At 35.3% G+C, this 26,628-nt stretch overlaps 2 protein-coding genes across 2 annotated transcripts; one reads left to right on the top strand and one right to left on the bottom strand.

Moving 5' to 3' along the window:
- The first annotated feature begins 3,734 nt into the window (after nucleotides 1–3,734).
- LOC147559557 (PKS-NRPS hybrid synthetase cheA-like) lies at nucleotides 3,735–7,109 on the top strand. The gene is made up of 3 exons (XM_086659186.1): nucleotides 3,735–4,473; nucleotides 4,560–5,864; nucleotides 5,901–7,109. Exons 1-3 carry the CDS (start codon nucleotides 4,462–4,464, stop codon nucleotides 7,107–7,109), a joined length of 2,526 nt encoding a protein of 841 aa, XP_086515312.1. The 5' UTR covers nucleotides 3,735–4,461.
- A 3,806-nt stretch (nucleotides 7,110–10,915) lies between these two features.
- LOC147559558 (acetate--CoA ligase CCL3-like) lies at nucleotides 10,916–15,810 on the bottom strand. Its single transcript, XM_086661446.1, has 3 exons — nucleotides 14,617–15,810; nucleotides 12,612–13,202; nucleotides 10,916–11,920 (listed from the first exon to the last, which is right to left on the bottom strand). The coding sequence occupies exons 1-3, from the start codon at nucleotides 14,833–14,835 to the stop codon at nucleotides 11,024–11,026; spliced, it is 1,707 nt and encodes a 568-aa protein (XP_086517572.1). The 5' UTR covers nucleotides 14,836–15,810; the 3' UTR covers nucleotides 10,916–11,023.
- Between the last annotated feature and the right edge of the window lie 10,818 nt (nucleotides 15,811–26,628).

A 26,628-nucleotide genomic window follows, 5' to 3' on the forward strand; every position in this document is an offset into this window, starting at 1 on the left:
GTTAGAAGCGTCCCTTCTTATCTTCGTCTTTATCTTCTTCACTACCATCAACATGATCACCGACCATCACTGATAAATTGAATATAACGTCTCTCTATCTGTTTATCTTGGTCTCTGATTTTTCTAGCAACTAGATGTGTGTGCAGGGGCGGAACTAGGGGGTGGTTGGAGAGGGCAACGACCCTCTCTAGAATTGGGTTAATAAAGAATTAATGGTAAGGGCACTTGACTCCCACAAATTTTTTATGTATGATCCTATCTATTAGACTTCACCTTTGCCCTCTCTAACACTATTTTCTGTCCGCCCCTGTGTGTGTGTGAGGGAGAGAGGGAGGTAGTCGAACACAAAAGTTGAGCAATTAAGAAAGAAAAAACTTGATGAACGTAAGCGTGAGAGAGAGAGATAATGATGGTAGTGAATTAGATGAACACCACATATACAAAAGATACTATCAATAAATAAATAATCTTTAAGATGGGCTGTCTTTTAACCCAATGAATCAATGGTGTCAAATTGAAAAAAAAAATGTGCTCTTAATGAAACTATTGTATTTGTATCAATAGCCCTGTCATATTAATTTAATAGTATATAACTACTTTGAATTTGTTAGTATTAAAATTGTAACATAAAATTTTATGTTTACAATAGTATCAATAGTGATATGTTACTGAGGATGATAGTGAGAACAATAATAAAACTAAAGATACTGTATATACAGAACAAATCAAGGATAAAAAGTCAAAAGAAGAAACATAGGAGAGGATGAGAGACCGACAAGGTATTAATGACTTTGTTTACTTTGTTGTGGGCCCCATCAACTCACCTTGTTTTGGGCCCAAATATGCCGAACTCACGATTATTGTGGCCCTTTTTCTCTTTAACAGGTTGTGACCTAGTGAAAATATAAAAGCACCTCCAGTTAAACTCCTCCTAAATGTGGCCCTCAGATTTTGGGGCCCAAAGCGACGCTTTGTTCGCTTTGGGCTCAGGGCCGGCCCTGTTTAAGACCAAAGCTTTACTAATTTTTGCCTAAATTAGTAATAGGTATTTTTTTACACTTATTTGTGAAATATTGCGGAAGTATGATTTTGCTATTGTGTGTCAAAACTTTGAAGTCGATGTTTAGTGTATTTGGGGCCACATCTAATTATAGGTGGTGTCGCTCTCACAAAATCTAATTATAGCGTCAATTATCTTAATTTGAATACAATTGTCATAATTGTATGTATTATTTTGACAGGTATTACATAAACTGGGGATTCTAGATCAAGTCATTCATAGTTTGGACTTGTAGATAGTTACTCATATGTCACATATACATAAGAGATATACTTTGGTAATAAGGTTTTTATTCTTGTTAAAGTTGATCGAGTACTTCAACTTTAGTTATCTCGATCTTATATAAGATATATGAAAGTAACTACTCTACAACTAAACAACCATCAACTCAATTCTCAGTGTGGAGACATAATATATTCATGTACTTTAGAATGTTCGTCATTCCAAACTTAATTACAGTTTCTCCTAACAAAGAAAAACATAACATATCGGTACAAAGACATATTTCATAATCACCCAACTAATGAATTTGCATAATTAATTGGAGAGAATGAAATATAAGAGGGTTCTTATCCACACTATAGCCATATATATCCAAAAGACTGAAACGATTGATTGAGAAGTGAGAACCATAATTAATAGCTTTCGTAGACAATGAGAATACCTTGAACTACAAATAATTTCATCCTTAATTGTAAATCATGTTTAAATTAAAAATTTGGCACAAAAATATAACTGCTTTCCATCTTTGTTGTTTAATTAATTTGGGCTTAATTTGGGCTAGCGCTTTGGGGAAAGCTAAATAGTTTCCGGGGTGTGAAATTTTAAAGGGAATATGTAAAATTTTAGAGATTTTCCGGGGAAATAAATTTTAAGGGGAAATAAAAAAAAACACTCCACCTCACCTCAATCTATCTCCACCTCACCTCACTCTCTCTCCACCTCACCTCTTTGTCTTCTCCGATTTGGTCGCCGGCCGGAAAATTTTCCGACCGGCGACCATTAAAAAAAAAAAATTTTCACTCTCTCGGAGAATGCTCGAAAATACTTTACTCGTAAAACCGGGACGTAATGAACCACAACGGCGTTAGCCAAGAGGGAACTACCGCGCCCGTAGGGCGCGGTGGGAACCTAGTTAAGTATAAGGCTAGAATTTCATTTTTTTGGCACTTGAACCTTATAGACGCTACCCTAAATACCCGAAAACTAAAAACTTTTACGAGGGTATACAAAGAAACATTCTAATTTGTATGGGGAATCAGTTAAAAAAAATTGTATGGGGAAGAAAAAGAACCTCCCACTTGTACTTTGTTTGTTTAACCAAAATAAAGGTGCAATAGGTGGTATCTCATGAGTAGGATAGGTTTTTAAGGAAACTAGTCCATAATGTATAGCTGTGAACTTATATCTTCGTTTACATCTTTTCTCTTATTTCCTTTTCATTTTCCCAATTTGTTGGTTTTCTTATACTTGTCAAGATTATATCAAGACCACTTAAATCCTAATTGAGTTCTGATGAAAACTCGATCTGACAGTTTTATTCAAGTAATTCTTTAAAAATAAATTCTAGTAATGTAGACTATATTCAAAGGGCTAAACTCTGTTGCAACAAAAAAAAAAAGGGTTAACCTCTACGTATAATTTTCCGATGATGCCTTAAAATTTAATGAGTTGAATTCAATAGAATTTCAAGTGGTTGGAAAAGTGTCTTCTTAGCTACAATCGTATAACAAGTCAATTTGTTGTATTTAGATGGGAAACCACATTGAACAAGTTTTTCCCCATAAACCATAAAGTCTCTACACTTTAGTTGAGAGTTTGTTCTGTTTTTTTGTTGAAAGAAGTTGAGAGTTTTTTTTTTGTTGAAAGAAGTTGAGAGTTTGTTTGGTGCAGCTTTATGTTACACCAACACTCCTAAGTCATAACTACCTTGCAAAAGTTATATTTCTTCAAATTAAAAGAAAAAACTAATCATGAACACCTTTTCTTGCACTCAACATAGATCCATGGCTGGGTCCCAATTGCCCAAGTGGCATCATCCAACTGGACATATTTAACCAATGGCATGAAAATAAGATCTTAACCTAATCTAGTGAACATGTTACTAAGAATAATCAAAAGATTGAAGAAAGTGTATTAAAGATAAGTTGTCTAAAAGTTCAATATGGATTATTAGGTGAGTTGATCATGTTTAAAGTGTATTGAGTGACTAGATCATTACAAATGATTTTGATCTTTGAAATTACTAACCAACAAATTGATATAACATTAGAACTAAATCATAAATATTGGGTTTCTACTTTGATATATATAATCATAAACCTAATTAAAGAAAAATCATGGAGCTCGATCGTTAGTTTTCAGTTGTAAGTATATGCGTAATTGTATTTGAGTAGTTCAATTGTGATTCTACCGAAACTACTGTGATAGTTCGCCAGTAATCCTTGTAGCGAGTTTGCTTATTCCCCGTATGTCAGAGCCACTTGTTTTATCACTCACTCTACCGTTCTTTATCTTTTCGCTTATTTTTAACAAATAACCCTTACATTAAATCAATGGAGTAAATTCATGCATGCAAGATATATCAAACACTTCTGACCTGTGGGAAGTTAGGATGAGGTTGTCAATATAATGAAAAAGAAAGGTGGCCAATACGCGGACAACCGTTTTTTCTATATGGACAACTATTTTCGGGCCCGGTACAAGTCAACTATGCTTGACTTAGTTGACTTTGATTTAATAAGGGGACAACTCCATAAAGCCTTAAAAATTAACAGTTACTAATTTGTGGACCATTAACAAAAACAATAATTAAAAAAAAACCTAACTGTCTTCTTCATCAACATCATCATCTTCTTCTTCTTCTTCTTCTTCTTCTTCCTTCTTCTTCTTAGTGTTATTCTTATTTCTTTTTAGTGTTATTCTTATTTCTTCTTTATTTATCAAACCCTAATGGATGAAGAAGATAAAACCCCTCAATCTTCACCTGAAGACGTTTTTCCCGGCGTTTCTTTAATACGAATTAATAACAATGATGAGGTAAAACTATAACTTTGCTAATGTTGTTTTGTATTTTAGTATTTGTAGTTTGGAAGAAGACAAAACGGTTTCATGGCAAAAGTTCGAGTTGAAGTAGAAACTCCCAGAATTTCGGATGAAATTTCCGAAATTTTGTTACCGTTCTGGGCTTTTACTACGAAAATATGGTATGATTTCATGTACTTTGCGACGAAATTGGCAAAGTACATATAAAATCAGGATGGCATCCTATTTTTTCTAATACTACTTGTTTATTCTTTAAAATTGTGTTATAGAGCACCCAATTTGACTCACAAACATCATCGCTTGGAGACGAGGCCATACCTTTAAGAACTGAATTTCCTGACTTTAGTAAACACTTCATGACTAAGAGGGTATGCTTATTTTACTTACGCTTCGTATATTTTTTTAATACTCCATTTGTACAAATTGATGGAAATATTTCTCTCTAATTTCACAGTTTTTCGAGTCAAGAGAGTCAGTTGTTGACTGGTGCACGGAGAAAGGGAAGAACAATCTCTTCGTCCTAGTTAAAAGATCTGGAAGAAACAAAAATAATGAAGGGAAAGGGTCATTCACTTTGCTGAGGTGTTCTAGGGGTGGTACATATGCAAGTCACAAGGCGAAGAATTTCAAGTCCAACACAGACCCCGCCAAAAAAAGACGCACAAGTTCTTCAAAGTGTGATTGTCCTTTTTCTATCAGAGTAAAATGTTTGGAATACGGAAAGTGGAGTGTTGAAGTATTAAACGGACGTCACAACCACGCGTTGGCGCAAAATCTCACAGGTCATGCATTTGTTTCTCGATTGAAGGAGGATGAACGGGAACTTGTTTGGAGATTGACAGAAAGTGGAGTGCGACCCAAAGAACTTTTGTTGCTTCTAAAAAAAAATAACTCAGAAAGTCTTGCTTCAATGATAACTCTGTACAATGAGAGGGCAAAGTTGAGAGTAAATCAGAGTGAAGGACGATCAGCATTGCAACAGTTTATGAAGTTATCAACTGACTACCACTATCTCGTGAAGTATAGGTGTGAGGAGAACTCTAATCAGGTGAAAGATCTTTTTTTCGCACACCCAAAGTGCATAGATCTTGCTCAATGTTTTCCTCAGATATTGATCCTTGACTGCACGTACAAGACAAATCGGTATAAGCACCCTCTACTTCAGGCCGTCTCCACAACTTCAACAGGAAAATCGTTCACAATAGCATGTGCTTTTATGTCTAAGGAAACTACAGAACACTACGTATGGGTTCTAGATTGTCTGAAGCAGTTGTATAAAGTGGATGATCTTCCTTCTGTTATTGTCACTGACAGAGAACAAGCTTTGATGAGTGCAATAGAAATTGTGTATCCGGACGCTAATCACATCTTATGTTCATGGCATATAAACAAGAACGTTCGAGCTCATGCAACCTTATTGTTAAAGAAGGTTATTTGTGAAGGTAAACATGCTGATGATAAAAATGTTGATGATAAAACAGATGAGCTTAATAAGATTGTGGATGAATTTTTCGATGAATGGCAAATGATAACATGGTCGGATACAGAGGAAACATTTACAGATAGATGTGATAGGTTTGCAAATAAGTGGAGTAAAGTCTCAGGGGGGTTGGTAGCATATTGTCGAAATACTTGGTTAACACCGTATAAGAAACACTTTGTGCGTTGTTGGACTGACAAAATACGGCACTACGGCACCACCTCCACAAGTAGAGCAGAGGGACAACACAGTAGGTTGAAAAAGTTTTTAGCTAACTCTATTGGTGGTTTTACTGTTTGTTGGGAAGCAGCTCACAAGTGTTTTGAACACGAGCTTATCGGAATAACAGACTCATTTGAGAAAGATTTGAGGAATGTTAAGCATCACCACCAAACAATTATATTTGATAATTTAAGAAATGTGGTTGCCCATCGTGCAATGGAAGCTATGTTGGTAGAGCTACACAAGGTTGAAACTTGGGCAAGTGCTAATGTTTGTATGTGCATCCTGCGTAGTACCCACGGGCTTCCTTGTCAACACGAATTGCAAGATTATTGTCGTTCTGAAACACCAATACCACTTGATGTCGTAGACCGTTACTGGAGACAACTATCATATAATGTGTATGCGGAGGTAGAAAACTTGAATTTCGAAGACCTACCAGAACTTAAAACGGCTAAGGAAAGATGGGCTAACGCCTCAAAACCGGAAAGAGAACAAATGAGGATTGAACTTAGGTTATTGGGTGCTCCAAAAACAACTAATATGAGAGAGCCAACTGAACCTATTGTTGGAAAAGGGCGTCAACCAAATAAATCAAGTCAAAAAGATCGTTCTACCAAAAGGAAACCATCACACTTTGAAGTTGTAGATAAGATGGTTGTGAAGGATAAGGCAATGGCTAGAAAAAGAGCTAAGCAGATAGCAGTTGATAAATTGTCTAAAGATATGAGTAGGTATAAAGATACCTTAAACCATCTTGATGCTAATATAGAAACTTTGTTCAAGCAGAAAGCAGCTAAACTCCCTGTATTTAGGAAAAGGTCGACCGAGAAAGAAGAACATCTGCCAATGACTAATTCTGAGTTTTTGGATTGGATTCCTGAAAAAATGAAAAAATATGTTATCGACATCAACAACGTTCCCTCCGATGGACACTGTGGGTTTCATGTTGTTGGATACTTTGTGTTTGGTTCGTCAAAGAATGTTGGAAGAGAAGTTCGAAAAGTAATGTATGATCACATTGTAAATAACGAAGAATTTTATTCGAATATGTGGTCTGAGGTTGAGGTGCGTAATTTGAAAGTGACCATAGGCTGCTATGATAAAAGAGCGGAGGAGCCAAATTGGATGTACATGCCGGAAATGGGGCATGTTATAGCGGAAGCTTTCAAGAGTAACCATCATCTCTCCGAATGGGAGATGAAAAGTATTCGTCTCCGGGTAAAATCTCTCAACAAATGCAGAGATGAGGACTTCATCAACTTTACGGTGAACAGTTTCGATGAAAGGAAGGAACCCTGAAGCACTCACCATTTTTTGTACGTCCCTACATTCCTCTCCCAAATCCCACTTGTTCAACCATTTAACTGGCGATTTGACCTTTAATACTCTCTCGGTTATCTGCAAGTATACGAAAAAAGTTTTTAGCTAACTCGTTAACAATTAAAATTTAATAATAAAAAACCAAATTGAGAAGTTCAACAACTTACTGATCCATCCCAAATCCGATTCGCTATATGCCACTTATACATGTGCAGCAACGACCTCTCAATTGGATATCCTTCTTCAGACTCCGTGTTTTGTTCGTGATCAATGTCTTCATTTAACATTGATTCAGTCTGATTTGGGATACTTTCTCTGGTCGCAAGATTCATTGGTTGGTCGGCATTGCTCTTCGACCTTATTTCTGCTCTTCTTTTTCGCTCTAATACGACTGGGACATCATCCCTTTTTTGTTTTTTCCCGCTTCACATGAAATCAAATTACAAGCAATTTTAAGTTCAGTGGAGTTGAAAACTACCCTCTAATTCATTGAAATGGAGTCAAAATTAGTGAAAAACAATAAAATTGAGTGGTAATATGTAAACATGAAGTGAAAAATTACCCTCTAAAAATCTACAAAGTTAAGAGTTATCTCCCGAAATTTCCAACAGATTTCGGAAGTTTCGCCCGAAATTTACAACAGATTTCGGAAGAAACTTCCGAAATCTGCAAAATCCACCTGATGGGGGGAGTTTCTCCCGAAATCAGTAGCAGTGACTGCTACTGGTTTTGGTTTCGGGAGAAACCTCCGAAACAGTAGCAGTCACTGCTACTGTTTTGGTTTCGGGAGAAACCTCCGAAACCAGTAGCAGTGACTGCTACTGTTTTGGTTTCGAGAGAAACCTCCGAAACAGTAGCAGTCACTGCTACTGTTTGGGTTTCGGGAGAAACCTCCGAAACAGTAGCAGAGAAGTCCTACTTCACTGCTACTATTTCGGAGGTTGAAGCCCACGAACAGTAGTAGTTCGTGGGCTTCGAGCAGATCATCTGCTCGTGTTTCGTTGATTTCATACGAAACACGAGCAGATCTACTTTCAAAAAAAAAAAAAAAGGGTTTTGAAGATATTGATTCTAGGTTTAGCAATTTAAGGGGGTTTAGAGTTTTAGGGTTCTAACCTTTGTCTTTGAGAAGATACTACAGCAACTCCCTTGTCTTTCTTTGGTGCCATTACCACCACTGATTTTCTCTCTTTAGAAATTAGTGTGTTTGTTGATGAAGAAGACCATGAAGAACAAGAAATAGAAGTCTGAACTAAATCTAGGGTTTATGGAGAGGGAGGTCATCAATAATTAATCTGATTTTAAGGGGACTTAAGTGAAAATAATAGAGATTTGTCCCCTTAGAAATTGATGTCCATCTAAAAAATTAAATTTGTCAAGGTTGTCCACATAAAATAGTTGTCCATATAGGAGAAACGGTTGTCCGCGTATTGGCCATCAAAAGAAAGAAAGAAACTCAATTATCCAAACATTTGGATGAGACTCCAACAAGCCTAACTAGATAATCTTTTGTGTTTGCTTGTGCTACCAAACTAACATGGGATTGGTGTAACTTCGATGTCTATACACATATGTTTCTTGGTCTCTATCATAATTTTGCTCTATACAAAATACAAAGAAAAAAAAAAGAATATTTTCTTGTACATATTTATAATATATATAGCCATCCCAACCAACCAATAAATTTCTTCTTATCCCCAACTATTTCCTCCCTTTTTGGATAAATATTGAACTTCTTTGCCTTTATTATTAATTATATAGGTCCAAAAATGAAGAGATATAGTGACCACATCTAGAAAATATTTTTCCTTATATAGGTCATGAATTATCTCTACATAATGTTATAGATTTATTTGTTGTCTTTGATAGTTGTTTAATACAAATCACTACATTAAAATATCAACTAGTCCATGCCACCAACACACAAATAAGATACGTAATTTATCCAAAAACCTCCAAATACTAAGCAAAACTATTGGTCGATAATTTCTTTTTTAACAAAATAGCTATAGTCGAAATTTTGCGACAAACATAACTACATAAGCGGCACCTTTTTTGTGTTTTCAAAATTACTTTCAAATGAGGGGAAGAAATGACATAGATAGCAAACAGAGGGTGTTGTATTATGCCCTAGAAGTACCATTTTTATGTGACAAAAAAGAGTGGTGGGCAATACGTGGACAACCAGTTTTCTTATATGGACAATTATTATTGGGTCCGATATGAGTCAATTATGTTTGGTTTGCTTGACTTTGATTTAATAAGGGGACAACTTCATAAAACCTTAAATATTAATAGTTACTAATTTGTGGACCAATAACAAAAACATCAATTAAAAATAAAAAAACCTAATTTCTTATTCTTCCATAATCAACCATTACCAATCTATCTCTTTCTCTAACTAGGCTGTTCATTTGGTTCCCAACCGGAAAGATGTAAGTTATCCCATATGTTTTGATTTCCTTCACAAGGCCACAAGGGAGTCCTCCTTCAGTGCATCTTAGGAGAAAGGTTGTCATCCATTCATGCATGAAAATGATCATACTCATTGAAACTGTCTTGAACGATTTAAAAGTGCACTTGGGGTTCCAGCCATTGTTAGTGACCCTTCAACATCAGAAAATACCACACCAGCAAAAACAGTCCATCCCATGGAATTTAAAGAAAATGAGAGACCACTTGCCGATTATGTAAAGAGAAATTGCACTGTGGGTAGTTGTTGACGAGGTTGGATGCAATTTTCTAGGAGACACTAGCAGATTTGTTTAATCCAAAAATCCAGTTTTCTAAGTTTTTTTTGTTTTATTTTAATGAGTTCTAAGGTTCATGAAGATGAACAAATTTGGAAGAAAAGAGAAGTAGATTTTGATCCAAAAATACAATGTCTCTCCAAGGTTTCTCTCTCTACAAATTTGTGGATGATGCAGAAGAAGAATGTCTAGGGTTTATAGAAGAAAAGAGAAAGGATTTAGAATAAAATCTCTAATTCTTAAAGGAAAAGATTGAAAAATAATAGAGTGATGTCCCCTTAAATTTTGTTGTTCATATAAAAACTTCAATCTTTTTATTTGTCCACATAAAATAGTTGTCCATATATAAAAATTGGTTGTCCATATATTGGCCACCAAAAGAGTGGGCAGCCCTAAAAAACACTTAAGCTTGGGCGTATATGGTAAAAGTTATGAAATTTTAAGATGTGGGATCAAGAAAGTCTCTCTGACATAACATATACTAGTATATTTGTATGCTTTTAAATAGTTAGGGTTGTTTTTCCATATGAGTTTATTCTATTGCTATTTTACCCTTGTTACCTGAGCCCACACTCAACACTCACTGATCAAACAATTCCCCAAATTGATTGATGTAAACCCAAGACTCAATTTTCTAATCTATTACAGATTTTAGAGTCTTTAACCCTTGCACGAGATTGGACAAGAAAATTGGTCCTACTTCCAATCAGATCTTATATTCGATTCAGATCCGAATAATACGTTGATAAGTAATCAAACGATTCGTACTTTTCAACCTTTTGTACATCCAATCGAGATAGTAGTTCGACAGAAAAACCCTTGGACTAATACTGGGTTGAGTCGAGCCTAAGATTCTCGAAAACAGTTGGTTGTGAATATCAAGTTCTTATAGTTTTATCAGAATACATGGGTTATTTAATAAAAGAAAATTTATAATTCTATACTAGAGTTCGGCTATTTAATGTCAAAATGTCATTTAGCAAACACATATTTGCTAAATGTGACCGTAAAAACACAAGAAAAAGAAAACTGAACTTCGAAGAAAGATTAACGATTGAAGTAGTATTTGATTACAATACGAAATATCATTGTTATTACATACTTATAAACCTGTGAGACATTCCAAATTATACACCAGACTGCCTATAATCTACTTCTCTTAACAGGACCCATCTCTTTGGCCTTAGCTCTCAGTATATGCTTCTGTATCTTCCCTGTCGCAGTCTTTGGTAAAGGGCCGAACACAACGGACTTGGGTACCCAATACGCCGGCATTTTCTCTCTGCAAAATTTGATAATATCTCGAGACAAATCCTCTTCGTTCGAGCTTTCCTTTCCTGGTTTCAATGTAATGAAAGCACAAGGAGATTCTCCCCATTGTTCATCTGGTCTTGCCACGACTGATGTCTCAAAAACTGCAGGATGTTGGTATAAAATACTTTCAACTTCTACACTACTAATATTTTCGCCCCCTGAGATGATAATATCTTTAGCCCTGTCTTTGATTTCTATATAACCATCTGGATGTTTTACTGCAAGATCTCCAGTATGAAACCACCCACCCGCGAAAGATTCTTCATTTGCTTTTGGGTTCTTTAGGTAGCCTTTCATCACGCAGTTTCCACGAGCAACGATTTCTCCCATGGTGTTTCCATCAGCAGGTACTGGTGTTCCTTTTTGGGTATCAATGACATCTAGACCTTCTAGCCCGATGTAACGGACACCTTGACGAGCATTTAGACGGGACTGGGCTTCTAATGGGAGAGAGTCCCACTCGGGCTTCCAGGCACACACAGTGGAAGGCCCGTATGTTTCTGAGAGTCCGTAAGTATGGGTTATGCGGAAACCGTGCTTGGACATGGCTGCTAGGACAGGAGGGGGTGGTGCGGCACCAGCTGTCATCACATTAACTTGTCGTGGAAGTGGAAGGATGGTTTGGTCTTTTGGGGCATTTGCAATTGTGTTGAGGACAATAGGTGCAGCACAGAAATGGGTCACTCCTTGAGTGGCTATGGCTGAGTAAACTGCCTTGGCTGTTACCTGCAAGTTTATAAATATGACGACAAACCCAGATATAAAACTAGAAGATACGAAGAAAAAAACTACCAAAACCAATATATGTTAATAGAATATGTAATTTGATCAGTAAAAACTAGAATAGCAGCAACCAATGAAACATGATGTATGTAATTAAGATCAAATGGACGAGTAAACAACAATGATTCCCCGATTACATCCATATCAAGAGGTCACAAAAGTTTCTAATATGTCTCTACAAGTGTAATAGATCATCTAATCGTCGATTAGTTCAGAAATACTTCTAGCAGTTGTCATATATTTCAAATCTTAGCCGTTTTACGCTTTGCCAATGATTTTATATTAGCGGTTTTCTTTTTAATTTCCTACTAATACGTTGTATCTGTTCTTGGTAATGAAACAAATAAGTAGCAAAAGGGTTTTCTCACCACTTTTTGCGACTTCTTGGGTTTCAAGTCGAGAATAAGTAACTCAACATCTATCGGCTTATCTTGTTCTCTCTGCTAATCGGGCTTCTAGGTAAAGACCTAATACCAATAACTAAAGGCAAGATAACAAACACCACCTAAATTAGTAGTTGAATTTATGGGCTCTCCAGAACGAACGTTTCATTAATCTGACAGCACAAATAGTATGAAAATAATGATTTTTCTTTAGAAAGAAACAGTGAAAATCTCGGGGTTAAGAGATATACCTGGCGAAGACAGATGTTTGTACCACAAAGAGCAGCGAGTGTCCAAGTATAGCACCAACCATTGCAGTGAAACATCGGAAGAGTCCACAGATATACAGCTCCTTCAGTCATCCCCCATATTAAAGCACCACTAAGGGACATTAAATACGCCCCTCGATGGCTCAATACAACTCCTTTTGGGCTCGATGTTGTCCCCGACGTATAACCCAAAGCAATGCTTTGCCACTCATCCTTCGGTGGTGTCCAAGCAAATTCGGGATCACCACTTTCTAAAAACTTCTCATAATCGATGGCTCCTTTCTGAAGTGCACGTTTGAATTGAGCAGGGTCACAGTTTTCATCACCTATGACAATCAAAAGTGGAGGTTTGAAATTTCCTTTCTCTTTGTCAGATAGTATCTTCAATGATTCCTCTGCTAAAGGGAAGAATTCTTGGTCCACCATTACCACTGAGGCTGAGGAATGCCCAAGAAGGAAAGCAATCGTTGGTGCATTTAGGCGAATGTTAACACAGTTCACCACTGCTCCGGACATCGGAACCCCAAAATGAGCTTCATATATGGCTGGGACATTTGGAGCTATAACAGCTACCTGTCATAAGACACAAGAAAAGACATGACCTACAACAAATTTAGGTCAAATTCAATATGACTACAAGAACCTCTCTCCATGTCCCTGAGATTCAATAACATAACTCCCACATACTCACAGAGACGCAAATATAATACTATTACTTCATTAAAACAAAGCGACAACTATAATACATATTTGAGAAGTAAATAAAATAAAATTGGAGCATTTGATGATGGGTATACATTCTTATTTTGTGTCTCAAGAGACTGCCTAAGACTCAACAAACAGCAAAATGAAATCTCATACTTCAGCGCGTGAGGAGGAAAACTCACTAACACCAGCTTATTGACAATGAAAAATATCAGTTTTAAGTACTCATTTCAAGTTTCAACTACGCTTATATTACTGAGGAACAAATAATGCTACGTTGGGTTAGTAGCACATTTTTGACTAAAGTCGAAACTGGACAAGCTAAAACTTCTGACCAATCGATGGCAGTCTTGTCAGAATTGATCGGCGCTCAAATGTTGATAATCGACCTAAAACTGGCAACAATTTTTTTTAGGTCCGGTATGAATGCACATCAATATCTCTTATTAGAATGAGGAACAAGTACTCTTCCTAGATACTACCATTGACCTTGTATCTTGTCACGCATAAAATCCCAAAGGAGGACATCGCCATATTTTGAAGGTTGGGCTCCTTTTATCATTTATGCAACAAATAGTCGATATGAGATAATGAAGGCCAATTTTCAAATACAAACTTAACCTTTCAAAAAGCGTATTTCGTGGACTATTAGTGGTCGGTGGCAAAAGTTTGACATGATTTTAAAGAGAGAATCCGTCAAACCAAGGAATACAAAAGTCAAACCTAATTGACTATTTGCATAAAAATCACATATCAGTTCTACAGTCGATTTTAACGGGCAATGCTCTTTGAATTATTCAAATAGCTCATCAACAATAATAACTACACATCTCCATATTCTTCCAACAAGTTCTCCTCGATAACTCTGGACCTCCATTTTGAGAAGCTCAAGTGCTTAACACTTTGATTTATATCCTCATTTCTGTATTATCTAGAAGAGGCTACAAAAGTAGACCTACCCCGAATCTAAATAGCCTTCAAACGTCTACAAAATGTGAAAAAGTCCATCAAGAGTGACTCGAAAATGAAGACAATTAATTCCATGTAGGTCTAGAGTAGGCTTTGACTTGTAGCCTCTTCTAGCATTACTCGTAAATTACCTCGTGACCCTAAAACTCCAAGTACTTAAAAATTACCCATAACAACTCAAAGTTTATCAATTTCACAATTCTAACCATTTAACACTTTGAATAAATCATAATTTGATCACATAGTCTCAATCAAATAATCAAATCAAGCGAAACCCATTCAACAAAATTGCACAAAATTTGGAAATACTTACAGTTTTTCCAAGGCCGACTGAGTTTTTGGATAGAGCAGAAGCTAAACGACGACATCGATGGTAAGTTTGAAGCCAAGTAAAGTGTAAAGAACCATGAATTAAAGATTTCCTTTGTGGGTGAATTAAAGCTGCTCTTTCAAGAAACAAAAGTGGTGTTAAAGCTGTATAATTTGCTTGGTTCTTTGGCAAATCATCTATATCTCCTCCTTCCACCGCCATTCAAACCCACAAATTGATTGATAATTCTCTCTCTCTCTCTCTATCTCTCTACCTCTCACTTCTCTTGTGTGTTAGTATATAAGAAGAGTAAGAGACAAAATTTATGAAACTCACAAACGCCACCCGTATAAGTGGAATAGATTAGAAGATGAGTGAAAATTGGGAATATTGTTATTTTGGGGCTACTAGGCCAGTGAAGTACAAAATGCCCCAAAAAACAGGCCAGGATCCGAGTTAGATATTTGGATCATGCCTAAATTCGGCCAGAATCTAATAATGATTGTTGGATTCTGCCTGCGGGAATCCGATATTTATAGTTGGATCCGACCGGAACCCAATGCGGATAGTTTGATTTAGCTCGGACAAAATCGAGCTACACGTGCATAGTTCGATTTAGCTCAAATGAGTCTTGCTTTTTGAGGTATCCCAACCCATGCAAGTTTATGTTACAAAATGTATTTTTTAAGAGCTTTTTCTATCTCTGCCTCCTAAAGAGAGAAAGAGAGAGAAAATTCAAAATCTATCTATCTAGTCTAAAAAAAAAATGTTATTAGTTCTAGCTAACTTGAAAGGCGGGAGATCAAGTTGATTTTTGGATGTCTCATGTAGATGAGCTGTAAATTGGAGTTCTTGATCTTCGAGATAAAGCGGTCAATTTAGTCCGTAGGAAAAACGTTTAAGGTATATCTCTAACCATTAGTTCATGCATGAGATCCCGGGATACTAGTGTTAGACGCAATAGATATTTGATATTCTGCTTAGAACACTAGGTGACACCATAAACGTACAAGAATTTACCAAATTTAAATTCTTACAATGACGAATTTCAAGAGAAAAAGAAAGATTTCAGAGATTATCTCAAACATCAGAAGCTTCAAAGATTTATCATACAAAATATCGAGCCTAGAGAGAAAAAAAAAAGAGGTTGGTGATTATAAGTTTTTGGGATATAATGAATTGAAGAAGAAAATGAGAAGAGTTTCGCCCCCCTCTAAAAATCGATAGGGTTGAACAAAATTTGTGTACCAAATGGTTTTAATCCATCGATTTGGTCCAAACACAAAAGTGAGAATGCTTGTCCTGGGAGAGGGCGCTTTCAAAACGTTTCTAAAACTGAGAGGCGCGGATAAAAGGGAGGTGCTATTAAACAAATGTGGGTGCCATTGAAACTCCCCATCTCACACTAGTTGCCATTATTTCTCTAAGCACCCTTGAATTTTTCTTTTTTGGGGTTTCATCTGTAGATCTGCTAACCGGTTACAAGAGAAAAAACAGAAAGAAGAAAACAAACGCAAATAAAATCAAATAGTCCAGATCCATTGATGCAAGCAAAAAATATCAAAAAAGAAAAATAGACATATGAAATTACGTGACAATTTGGAGTTAATTTCTTCTAGTTCACAAATACAAAGACAATTTTATATAAACGTAACGATGGAAGTGAATTTTTTAGAATAAAGCAGTTAAAAAATTGCCCTCATAAAAGTAGACTTTTATGTATGTTGTTTTGTTTGGTTTTAATGAGAAGTAATTAAGTGCATAAAACACTTATTTCAACAAAAAAAAAAGTGCATAAAACACTTAAAGGGCACACAACCCTATCTGGGGCGGACATCAAAACTTTAAGGCATGCGGCATGCCTACCAAGTGCCGTAAGTGGTGAACATTTTCAAATGTTCTTCTCTCTTTTCCGCCAATTTTGACCTAAAGTAAAACCGTGTGATCCTCAACAAAAAAAAAAAAAAAAAAGTAAAACCGTGTGTTATTTTTTCATGCTTATCGTTGTGAATTTGAGCTCACACCTTATTCTTCCCCTACAGACTTAGTATTAGCTAAGAGATGTTTGAGTGGAAGATGGATTAGACTAAGGGGCAAGGACTAGGGACAATCTAGAGCTCCTGCTTTTGAATAATAACTAGACAATATGTCCACCACCTTTTGGTGTAGAGGTTGGACACTCCTCTTAAGCCCATGAGATCGTGGGATCGAATCTCGGTGGAAGCAATTTGCCATCAAGATTTATTCCATATAATTTAGGCAATATACATAAAAGTAAATATTATAATAAATTTGTCGGACTTTAGACTTCTTTCATTATGATTTAAATTAAGCGGTTATTGTACTCATCACATCTTCATGATGTATCGATGTCTTGTAACGACTAACGTAGATCGTAGTCTATTTCTAAAAAAAAAAACTAACAATATGTGATATTATGCTATGATTGTATCAAACCATTATCTAGTTTAATTGTGATTTGACTCGATTTTGAGCTTTAATTTGTCATTGAACGTCTGCTTTGACTTTAAATTGAGCCGAAGCGTATGTGCCCATTTCATCTTTTCTTCTTCTCCACACACCTCTCCTTATTCAATTTGAGAATATCTTCGTTATAGGGTCATCTACCGACCCACCACCAGTGCACCACCAACAACACTTCGTCATATGAATTTTAACTAACGAGAATATATTCTCATAGTTGAATTAGATTGTTGGACAAATGCAACGGATCACAACAATTTTAATGTTAGAAAAATTAGTAATGCAACAATAAAATTAGGGATTTTAGAGACTTGAAACGTATATTTAAATACGCTTTCTTTGAAGCAATATTTGCTCCCTCTCCAACTTAAGATCACTTATAAGTTATGAGCAAATTGTCTCCCAAGATATGACAAACCTTATTTAAATTTGTAAAAAGTAATATGTGAAGATTTACTTAAGGAGCACAAGAACAATCAAGATTTAGCTAAGCGTTTATTAGAGAATAAAATAAACGAGAATTTATTTTCTGATTTTTCTAAATGATCTTACTTGTCTTACCTATTGTCTTATTTACAAACAAAGTGACAACTTTTATAAAAGTTTGCAACCTTTCATAAAAGTAGTTCAGAGTCCTGAAAACACATCATTTTAATTTGAAATTAGAATTTCTAATTCATATTAAAAAATTAGTAGATATAAATTTAAAATTTATAATTAATTTCAAAATAACTTAAATTAGTTTTACATACTTAAATTGTTCACTTTTCCAACCTTTAAAAGAACCAATATGTTCTTTATATAAAATTAGTAGGGTACATATAAATTGGGTCCATCAGTCCATGAAAGATTGTACTTCTTTAGTATCTAGAAACTTCCAAGGCTGATAAAGATGTAACAGTAGGATTTTAAATGGTGGGGTTGATTTTTATGTTTATGTAGGAAAATGTAGGTAGAATGGATTAGTCCCTGACAGGGACTTAAAATCGACACATACAAAGGCTCTCCTTGTATTTCACTAAGCAAAAATTCAAATGTATCCGTATGGTAAATCTGAAACGGTTAGATTTAGCAATTAATTTTAACTGAGATTGGCATTACCAAATGATTCTAAAGGCCCATACATTTTTACTGTATGTATTTTTAAATTTAAACCAAACTTTAAATTCTGAATCTTAAGTTTGGTTCTCCGAGTGGTTGACCGTGTTGATATAAATTCTAGAATTGCCAAATTTTTGTTTTCTTCCGTTAACAGACCATATAAACTACTTACTTGAGTTATGTCTACGTCAACATTAAGGAACAATAAATGAGAGAAGCCAAATTAACCCACAAGTATCCATGCCATGGGATATTAAATGAGAAGCTCACCAAATATCCAGAATTTTGGTGAGGTGCACAATGGCTGGGCTAGATATTATGTGCTATTATTTATGTATTTTGAGGGGTAGATTGATCAGTTGTTACTATCTCATATGAATTGTCTACCTCTTTTTTGTTGAAAGATATGAATTGTCTACCTGTATTGAAGATATTGAATAAAGGATTATAATTGGCTCAGAATGCTACCGATATTAAATAAAAGATTTCTGAAGGATAACATGTATTTCGTTGGTCTAGAAATAATGAAACGACCGAAAAATGGAGGAAATTAGCATACTCCACGGACCAAACTTTGATTTGTCTAAAATGATCAATTAGTTTGAGGTTTGTACAAATTAGCACGTCACTATAACGTTTGCACATATTTTTTACACATAAGTATGGCGTTTTGTTACGAGAATACACAATTTAGGTTGTCTCATATTCTACAAAAGATGTTGGGATATTATTGGAGATGATGTTACAGAGCAGATCAAACTAATTTTGAATCAGGGAAGCTCCCTGGTAAATTGAACCATACATTTATTACACTAATTCCTAAAGTCCAGGCACCAGAAACACCAGTCGATTACAGGCCGATTTCTTTATGCAATGTCATATACCGTATAATAGCGAAGATCCTAACAAATAGAATTTGACCTCTGTTAGATAGACTGATATCATCAGTTCAAAATGCGTTTGTGCCTGGACGTCAGATATATCTGACAATATAATAGTGGCTCGAGAAATGTTCCATTCAACTGCACATACTTCAGCCAAGTAGGGTTATTTTGCGTTGAAGGTGGATATGGCGAAGGCATATGATAGAGTGGATTGGAATTTTCTGAGTGAGGTCCTTAAGAGGTATGGCATCATCGATAATACTTATGCATTGATTATGAATTGTGTGGCGACAACATCTTTCTCAATCTTATTAAATGGAAGACCGAAAGGTTTCTTCTACAGTAAAAGAGGACTTCGACAAGGTTGTCCACTTATCCCATACTTATTTATTATGTGTTCAGAGACACTTACCAAATTGGTAGGTTATGCAGAAGCAAGTGGTTTATACAATGGACTTTGAGTAAATAGATATGCACCAAGTGTAAGTCATCTCATGTTTGCTGATGTTTTATTCTTCTTTGGGAAAGCATCTGAATCAAATGTCGAGCAACTAAAAAATATTTTGGAGTCTTATGCGAGTTGTTCGGGACAACTTATCAACTACAATAAATCCTCAATTCACTTTAGTGCTAACTGTACAAAGGAAAAGAAGAAGAAGTTATTGAGTGTTCTATGTGTTAAGGAGATGAAGAAAAAGGATGTGTATCTGGGGAACTATCTATTACTACCAAAACATAAAATCACCTCCTATGATTTTATTATTAAAAAGATTGAAAAAAAAATAGCTGGTTGGAAGAGGACTTCATTATCTCATGCAGGAAGAACTATACTCTTAAAGAGTGAACTTGCCTCGATACCTATCTATTTTCTATCTACGAATATTGTACCCAAAGGTGTTATAGAAAAAATTGAGAAATACCAAAGGAACTTTTGGTGGGGGCATAATATGGAGAAACCAAAAATGCATTATCTTAGTTGGAAGAAGATGCAAACAAGTAAGAAAGAAGGAGGTTTGGGTATTCGGGATATGGGAATAGTAAACCAATCATTGGTTGGAAAACTCACTTGGCGATTTATAAATGAACCAATGACACTTTGGGTTCAGGTAATGAAGGCGAAATACCTTAAAACGGGTAGCCTATGGAATTGTGAATTGAAAGCGGACTCGACGACCACATGGAGAAACATACTGGAGATGAGGGAATTTTTAGAAAAAGGAGTTTGTTATCAAGTGGGGAAAGGAGATACAATTCGAATTTAGGATGACCCATGGGTACCAACCTTAAGGGGATTCAAACCAAATTTGAAAGATGTAGATGATCAGGTGCAAAATCTATTCTTTGTTAAAGATATTATTAGTGAGGACGGACATTGGAACAAAAGATTGATAGAAGAGACCTTCGATGAGTTATCTATAAGAGAAATTCTTAAAATCCCATTGAATGTGAAGAGAGTTGAGGATAAGTTAATTTGGATACATACAAACAAAGGAACGTTCACGGCTAAATCGCTATATACTACTATTCATAAGGAGAAACCGAGTTCATCTCATCGGCATGAATTATCGTATGACTTATCTTGGATGAATATGTGGACTAAATTTCGCTTACTTCCAAGAGTCCGCACCTTCATCTGGAGAATTTTACACGATGCTCTACCAACAAAAATGAGAATATTAAAGTTTAACCCAGACGTATCCATGAAGTGTTCAATTTGTGAAGAGGAGGATGAAAATATCGACCACTTATTCCGTACATGTAGTAAGGCAAGGGAGACATGGATGTGTTCTCCATTATATGTGAGGGTCGAAGGAACAGATGATTTTAAAACACTACTATGCAAGTGGATTATGAGTAATGAAGATGAGAAGGTTATCGTGTTGAGATTATATGTTACGTGGGCTTTATGGAAAGCGCGGAACAAATGCACCTTTGAGAAGATAAAACCGAACAGTTATAAAATAATACAAGATGCTCAAACAATGTTTCATGACTTCTCAAGTTATAACACAAGTAGAGATACACAGGAAGAGATTGTATCAAGACAACTAGAACGGTTATGGGTTCCTCCACGCTCAGACTTACTTAAAATAAATTGCGATGCAGCTTTTGAGCATGGAGAAGCAATGGTTGCAGCTATATGTCGGAATAGCAAAGGAGAGTTTGTAATGGCTGTCGTGAGAAGTTGTGTAGCTTCAACGGCAATGGAGGCTGAAGCTAGAGGGATACAATTGGTTGTATACATGGCGAAACAAATTCCTGAGTATGGGTGTGTCATTGAAGGAGATGCATTGACTATTATAAAAGCTTGTTCAGATCACCCGGATAATTCACCATGGAGGATTCGATCTATTATAACTGAATTCAAGATGATTCGGCGAAACTTCAACAAGTGGATATCAAGTATTGTCGTCGAGAAGCAAATAATGTCGCTCATTCATTAGCAAAGTTCAATTTTAAGCTTAAATTAAATCAAACTATGGAGACCTATGAGACTCCGAATGGCATTGTAAGCTCGTTGGCCGCAGATTTAGCCAACATTAATTTTTGCTCAAGTAGCTAATAAATAAGGCAATTGCCTCCATTCATAAAAAAAAAGGTTGTCTCATATTCACAGATATTTAAAAGTCTAATTAATTAAATAGGAAATCTTTCACCTGATGTCAGTTAATTAGGGGTGAGAATCTACATAAATAAAACAATATATGGTGAACACTCATTTAACCTAATATGTTTGGAATGGAGACCTTAAAGAAAGTACTTTTTTATTGCGTCATGCCTTCTACATGTTTTTTTTTTGTCGAAACAGTATCTCTAATATTAAGAAATTAAAACATTCTTACAATACAGATTAACAAGAAAATAGGGAACATTATGTCAAGTCTTCGTTCTATTCTTTAACCTAGTCCATTTCGCTAGCTTGTCTGCAGGAGCGTTGTATTTCCTGATCGTGTGTTTGAATAATCTCTTTTTTACTTCATGAATTTGTTGGATGTGCATTTTGGATTGCCATTGAATTCTTTGCCTGCCATTCTTTATGTTATTGATGATATCGATGTTGTCACTCTCGATGATGATGTCTTTATATTTTCTTGCTTCTGCCCATAGCAGTCCATTCAGGATAGCTATGACTTCGCTTTCCTCACTGGTTCGACTTCTAATAGTAGTTGCGTGGGCTTCTATGAATTTCGAGTTCGAATTATGTATAATTAAGTTGGTACCTGTTACAGATTCAACATTTATAAAGGAAACATCAACTTTTATTTTTAAGCAAAACTATTCTAGGGGTTGCCATCTATTTTGAAGGATAGATTTATTGTTTTCCAGCGGGAGAATTGTTTTCAGAAAGTTTTTAATCATGGTTATGATAGTAGTAATAGAGTTGATTTCATGTTGAAAGCAGTGGTCACATCTGGTTTTCCATATAATCCATAAGATGGTAGCATAGTGAATGTTACTTTCCGTTTTACCTTTGTTCGAAGCATTCTCCCAAGAGAAGATCCAGTCCGTCACTGATGTAATATTAATGGAGATGATACTGAAGTAGAACCACACGTTTCTAGCTAGAGGGCAGTGTAAAAGAGCATGTTCAATAGATTCAATTTCATTGCAGTTGGGGCAATTCAGATTATTGTCAATATATTGACCTATTCTCACTCTCACCGGAAGAGCTTTGGAGCAAATTTTCCAGATGAAAATTTGAATTCTATGCACAGTAGGGATAGACCAAATACACTTCCAGTTGGGCGACTGGGGCATAGGGGAGTTCATACTGGTACAAAGATGATTATACATAGATTTAACCGTGAACTTACCTGAATCTGTAAGGATCCATTTCTTCTGATCTTCACCATCTTCATTAATAGGGATAGTTTTAATAAGGTTCTTGTTAGCAACATTATCTGATTTGAAAGAGTTTATAAAAGAAAATTTTTAGGGTTATTTCTCAAATGACCTCCAACTATATGACCAGCTTCCTGCCTAGCCCCCTACTTTATCAAAAATACTCAGATGAATCCCTTTTTTAGATTCTGTTATAACACCGTTAACTAGTCATATTCTCTCTATCCTCCATCTCATATCTTCTCTCTGTACCTCATTTTCTCGCCACCTCATCATCTTCTCTGGCGAATATCACCGACCGACCCATTTTCTTGCCGCGACCTTCATAAATAAAAAAAATTAATATTTTCTCTCTCTAAAAATAAATAAATAAATTATTTCCTCTCCCTCTCTCTCTAAAATTCCGACGAAAAGGTTTGTTCGATCTCCAATGAAGGTGAAACCCCTTCGTCGGAATTTTAGAGAGAGAGAGGGAGAGGAAATAAAAAAATTATTATTTTTTAAAGAGAGAGAAAATATTATATTTTTTTATTTATGAAGGTCGCCGCCGACGACCTTCGCCGGAGAAGATGATGAGGTGGCAGAGAGAAGCGATGAGATGGAGGTGAGAGAGAATATGACTAGTTAACGGTGTTATAACGGGATCTGAAAAAGAGACCATCTGAGTATTTTTGATAAAATAAGAGGCTAGGCAGGAAGCTGGTCACAAAGTTAGGGGCCATTTAGGAAAATAATCCAAATTTTTAAAATGTTTCATTAAAAAGAAAGGACTTCAACAACTCTGGTGATACTACATATTTACTGTATCATGAAGTAACATATAGTTAATGGGTTTTAGGATTTACATCGAGATTGATTTAGATTGCGGTCTGAGTTTGATTCAATATATCGATGATCAATTTATACTTTTCATTTTTCAACAAAAAAAAAAACAAAAAATTATACTTTTCACTTTAAATTAATGAGCTTTCTGAAAATATAAGTGATAAAAAACTGGGGCACCAAAAAAAATCAGAGGCCCCTTTAGAACCACCTTTGTTTTCCGTTGAAAACCTTTAGAACCACCTTACCCAAAAGGAAAGAAAAGCATATATCTTTTTGAAGAAAAATGAATGAATTGGTCTATATAGTAATAGTTTTACATAAAGACACTTAAGTTGTCTTAATCAGAATTATGTTTATGTTAGTGTCCCCATTGGTTAATCAATTGATTAGACAAATCAACCAAATTGGCGTGGCAAATTCTTCCTCACTAGTCACCTAGAGAACTTTGTCAATGTCTGAGTATGGAAGTCAAAATAACCTATGGGAAGTGATTTTAGTGCTTTATTTCCTCCATCAAGTTTATGTCGCCCCCACTGGTGCATAGAATTTACTATGAACACTTCAAAGTTTTACCACTCCAAAGCCAAGGATATCCACTAGTTATGTCCCATCAAATTTGAAAACAAAAGTTTTTTTTTCTTTTTGTTGCAAGTTGAAAACAAAAGTTGAACACCAAAAGTTTTTATTCTAAAAGAGGTTTCTTTTTTGTTTGTTCGGCAGAAGATAACTTTTGTTTGGAAAAGTTAGTTGCAGATTTTTACTGTTACTCGTTACTGGTCGATTCAACAATATTATCTAGATATGAATTGTTTAGGAAAATGATTGTTATAAATTAAAATAATAGTTATTTCCAGTATCATATTTTATTGTTGATTCTTCTCTTTTGTACTTCTACAAAATAAAATAAGGTTTCTCAGTGAGCCATTATACTGAATTATTGATATATAGCCACTTTTCTGTTAGAATAGTTTTTATTTGTTTGTCTATTATTTTGATCTTTCACTTTGTTTATTTCTTTAATATATATATTAAATAGGTTTATGGCAAGGTACAATGAAGTTTGAAGGAATTTTCTTTTATCATTTTTTTTCTCTTTTCCATTTGACATTTTTTTTCTCAAGTTATTGGTAGTAAAAGCTTAAAGGCATTTCATGTTTCTATGATACGGTGTCAAAGACATAAACAACTAAAATTTCATTATCTTAGAACTATCAAATATCAAGGCATTATCTTGTTTCATCTACTAGGCTTTGATTTCTCCCTTGGTAATTTGATCTCGAAAATAACATGAAAATATTTAAAATGTAAGAATTATGGGTAACCTAAGGACACCAAAATTAAAGTTTAGGTTCTATTTGTGTTTCATAACATTTGAATATTTAGGACTTAATATTTTTCTCAAATTCAAACTAGAACTAATGTAGTCCAGAAATATTTATTTTTAGATTTGACCAAATTAAAAAGTTAAAAGCAACTAATTCGGGATAGACATAAAAATCACATATATAAACAAATACTCAACTTTAGTTTTTTTTTTTTTTTTGATGAAGGGATACTCAACTTTAGTTGGAATAGATCTTTTTGTTTGTCCTTTTTCATGGTGGTATTAGACTTTTAATGCATAATTTTTGGACTTACATACAAATATTAAAATATTAACATTAGAAAAATCACAATCGTACAATGTTTAAAGTGGGTAGACATACTACCTCATCTTTCGGTTTCCAAACTTAAAAAAGAATTCTATAAAGAGAAGTTTATCTGCAAAATCTAAATGTGAACGGGTGACTTATTATTAAACACCCATGATATCATGTTCTTCTCTTTATTCTTTTGTCTGTCTAGTCTTTGTTTTCGTTGATTCAAAATGAAATAAACACTTAACAACATAATCATCACCAGTAAGCCTAATTTATTGGTTCATCTTAGAAAAGATGATGATAGGATTATCTAAAATAGATTCATTACATATCTATATATCTTCTCAACTCGAACTAAAATATAATATAATGTAGTTCCAATCTGTTTGTCATTGTGTAATAGTCAAAATTAAACTTCAATATTTCTCCATATCAACCTTTGTTAGAGTCAAAATATGCATTTAAGTTACAATAAAGGCAACGGGATAAAGTATGTCTTAGGCTCTGTTTCAAGATAAAAGTATAAGTATTGTGTTTGAAAAGTATAAGCATTGTATTCCAACCTCATTTACAATAAGTGTAGCATAAATAATCTACTGCGTCAAATTTGAAGGCACAACAGATCTCAGGTAAAGATTGGACCCAATGCATACGACTTTTGGGCGTTGGACGAGAAAGTAATATAAATAGGGGGTTGAGTATCATCAATTAACACATTAACACAACATCAACACAACACAACAACTCAACAACAACTCTTCTTTAGAGAGAGCTAGAGATAGGGGTGGGATTTTGGCCCGAAAACCCGGAACCCGTCCACGATCGTCCGAGTCCTAAGGGTCCGTGACCGTCCGATGCCCGAATCGGTCCGTACCCGCCCGACCGAAAGATCTTAAGCGGACGGACGCGGGCATAGGTCTTTACCCGGTGGTCCGACCGAGTCCGCCCGCTTATATCGTCCGCCCGACCGAACCCGTCCACACCCGTCCGTTTATCCTACCCGTTATACCCGCCCGCCTATATGATTGATTTTAAGCCTTTAGATTTGTAGAGTTAGCTACAACCATTAGATTTCAAGAGTAAAAATAAATAACCCGAGAATCCACAATATACCGATCGTAATCCATGAGAAGAAGCATAGAAACCGATCATAATCCATGAGAAATATTAATGCTTATCTTGCGATTTTGAATTCATGATTTACTTTTTAAAATTGTAAAGTGGAAGTTTTAGAAAGT

This window comes from Eschscholzia californica, unplaced genomic scaffold (genome assembly GCF_041429995.1).
Source record: "Eschscholzia californica isolate CP2 unplaced genomic scaffold, dmEscCali1.0.p SCAF_2, whole genome shotgun sequence".
In the NCBI taxonomy this organism is placed as follows: Eukaryota; Viridiplantae; Streptophyta; class Magnoliopsida; order Ranunculales; family Papaveraceae; genus Eschscholzia; species Eschscholzia californica.

Coding starts and splice junctions, on each gene's coding strand:
- LOC147559557 (XM_086659186.1), top strand. Junction 5,865..5,900: donor AAAAGTTTTTAGCTAACTCT/ATTGGTGGTTTT, acceptor GAAGCAGCTCAC/AAGTGTTTTGAACACGAGCT.
- LOC147559558 (XM_086661446.1), bottom strand. CDS start 14,835: ATGGCGGTGGAAGGAGGAGATATAGATGATTTGCCAAAGAACCAAGCA. Junction 13,203..14,616: donor CAGTCGGCCTTGGAAAAACT/GTAAGTATTTCC, acceptor GTCTTATGACAG/GTAGCTGTTATAGCTCCAAA. Junction 11,921..12,611: donor CAAACATCTGTCTTCGCCAG/GTATATCTCTTA, acceptor ATAAACTTGCAG/GTAACAGCCAAGGCAGTTTA.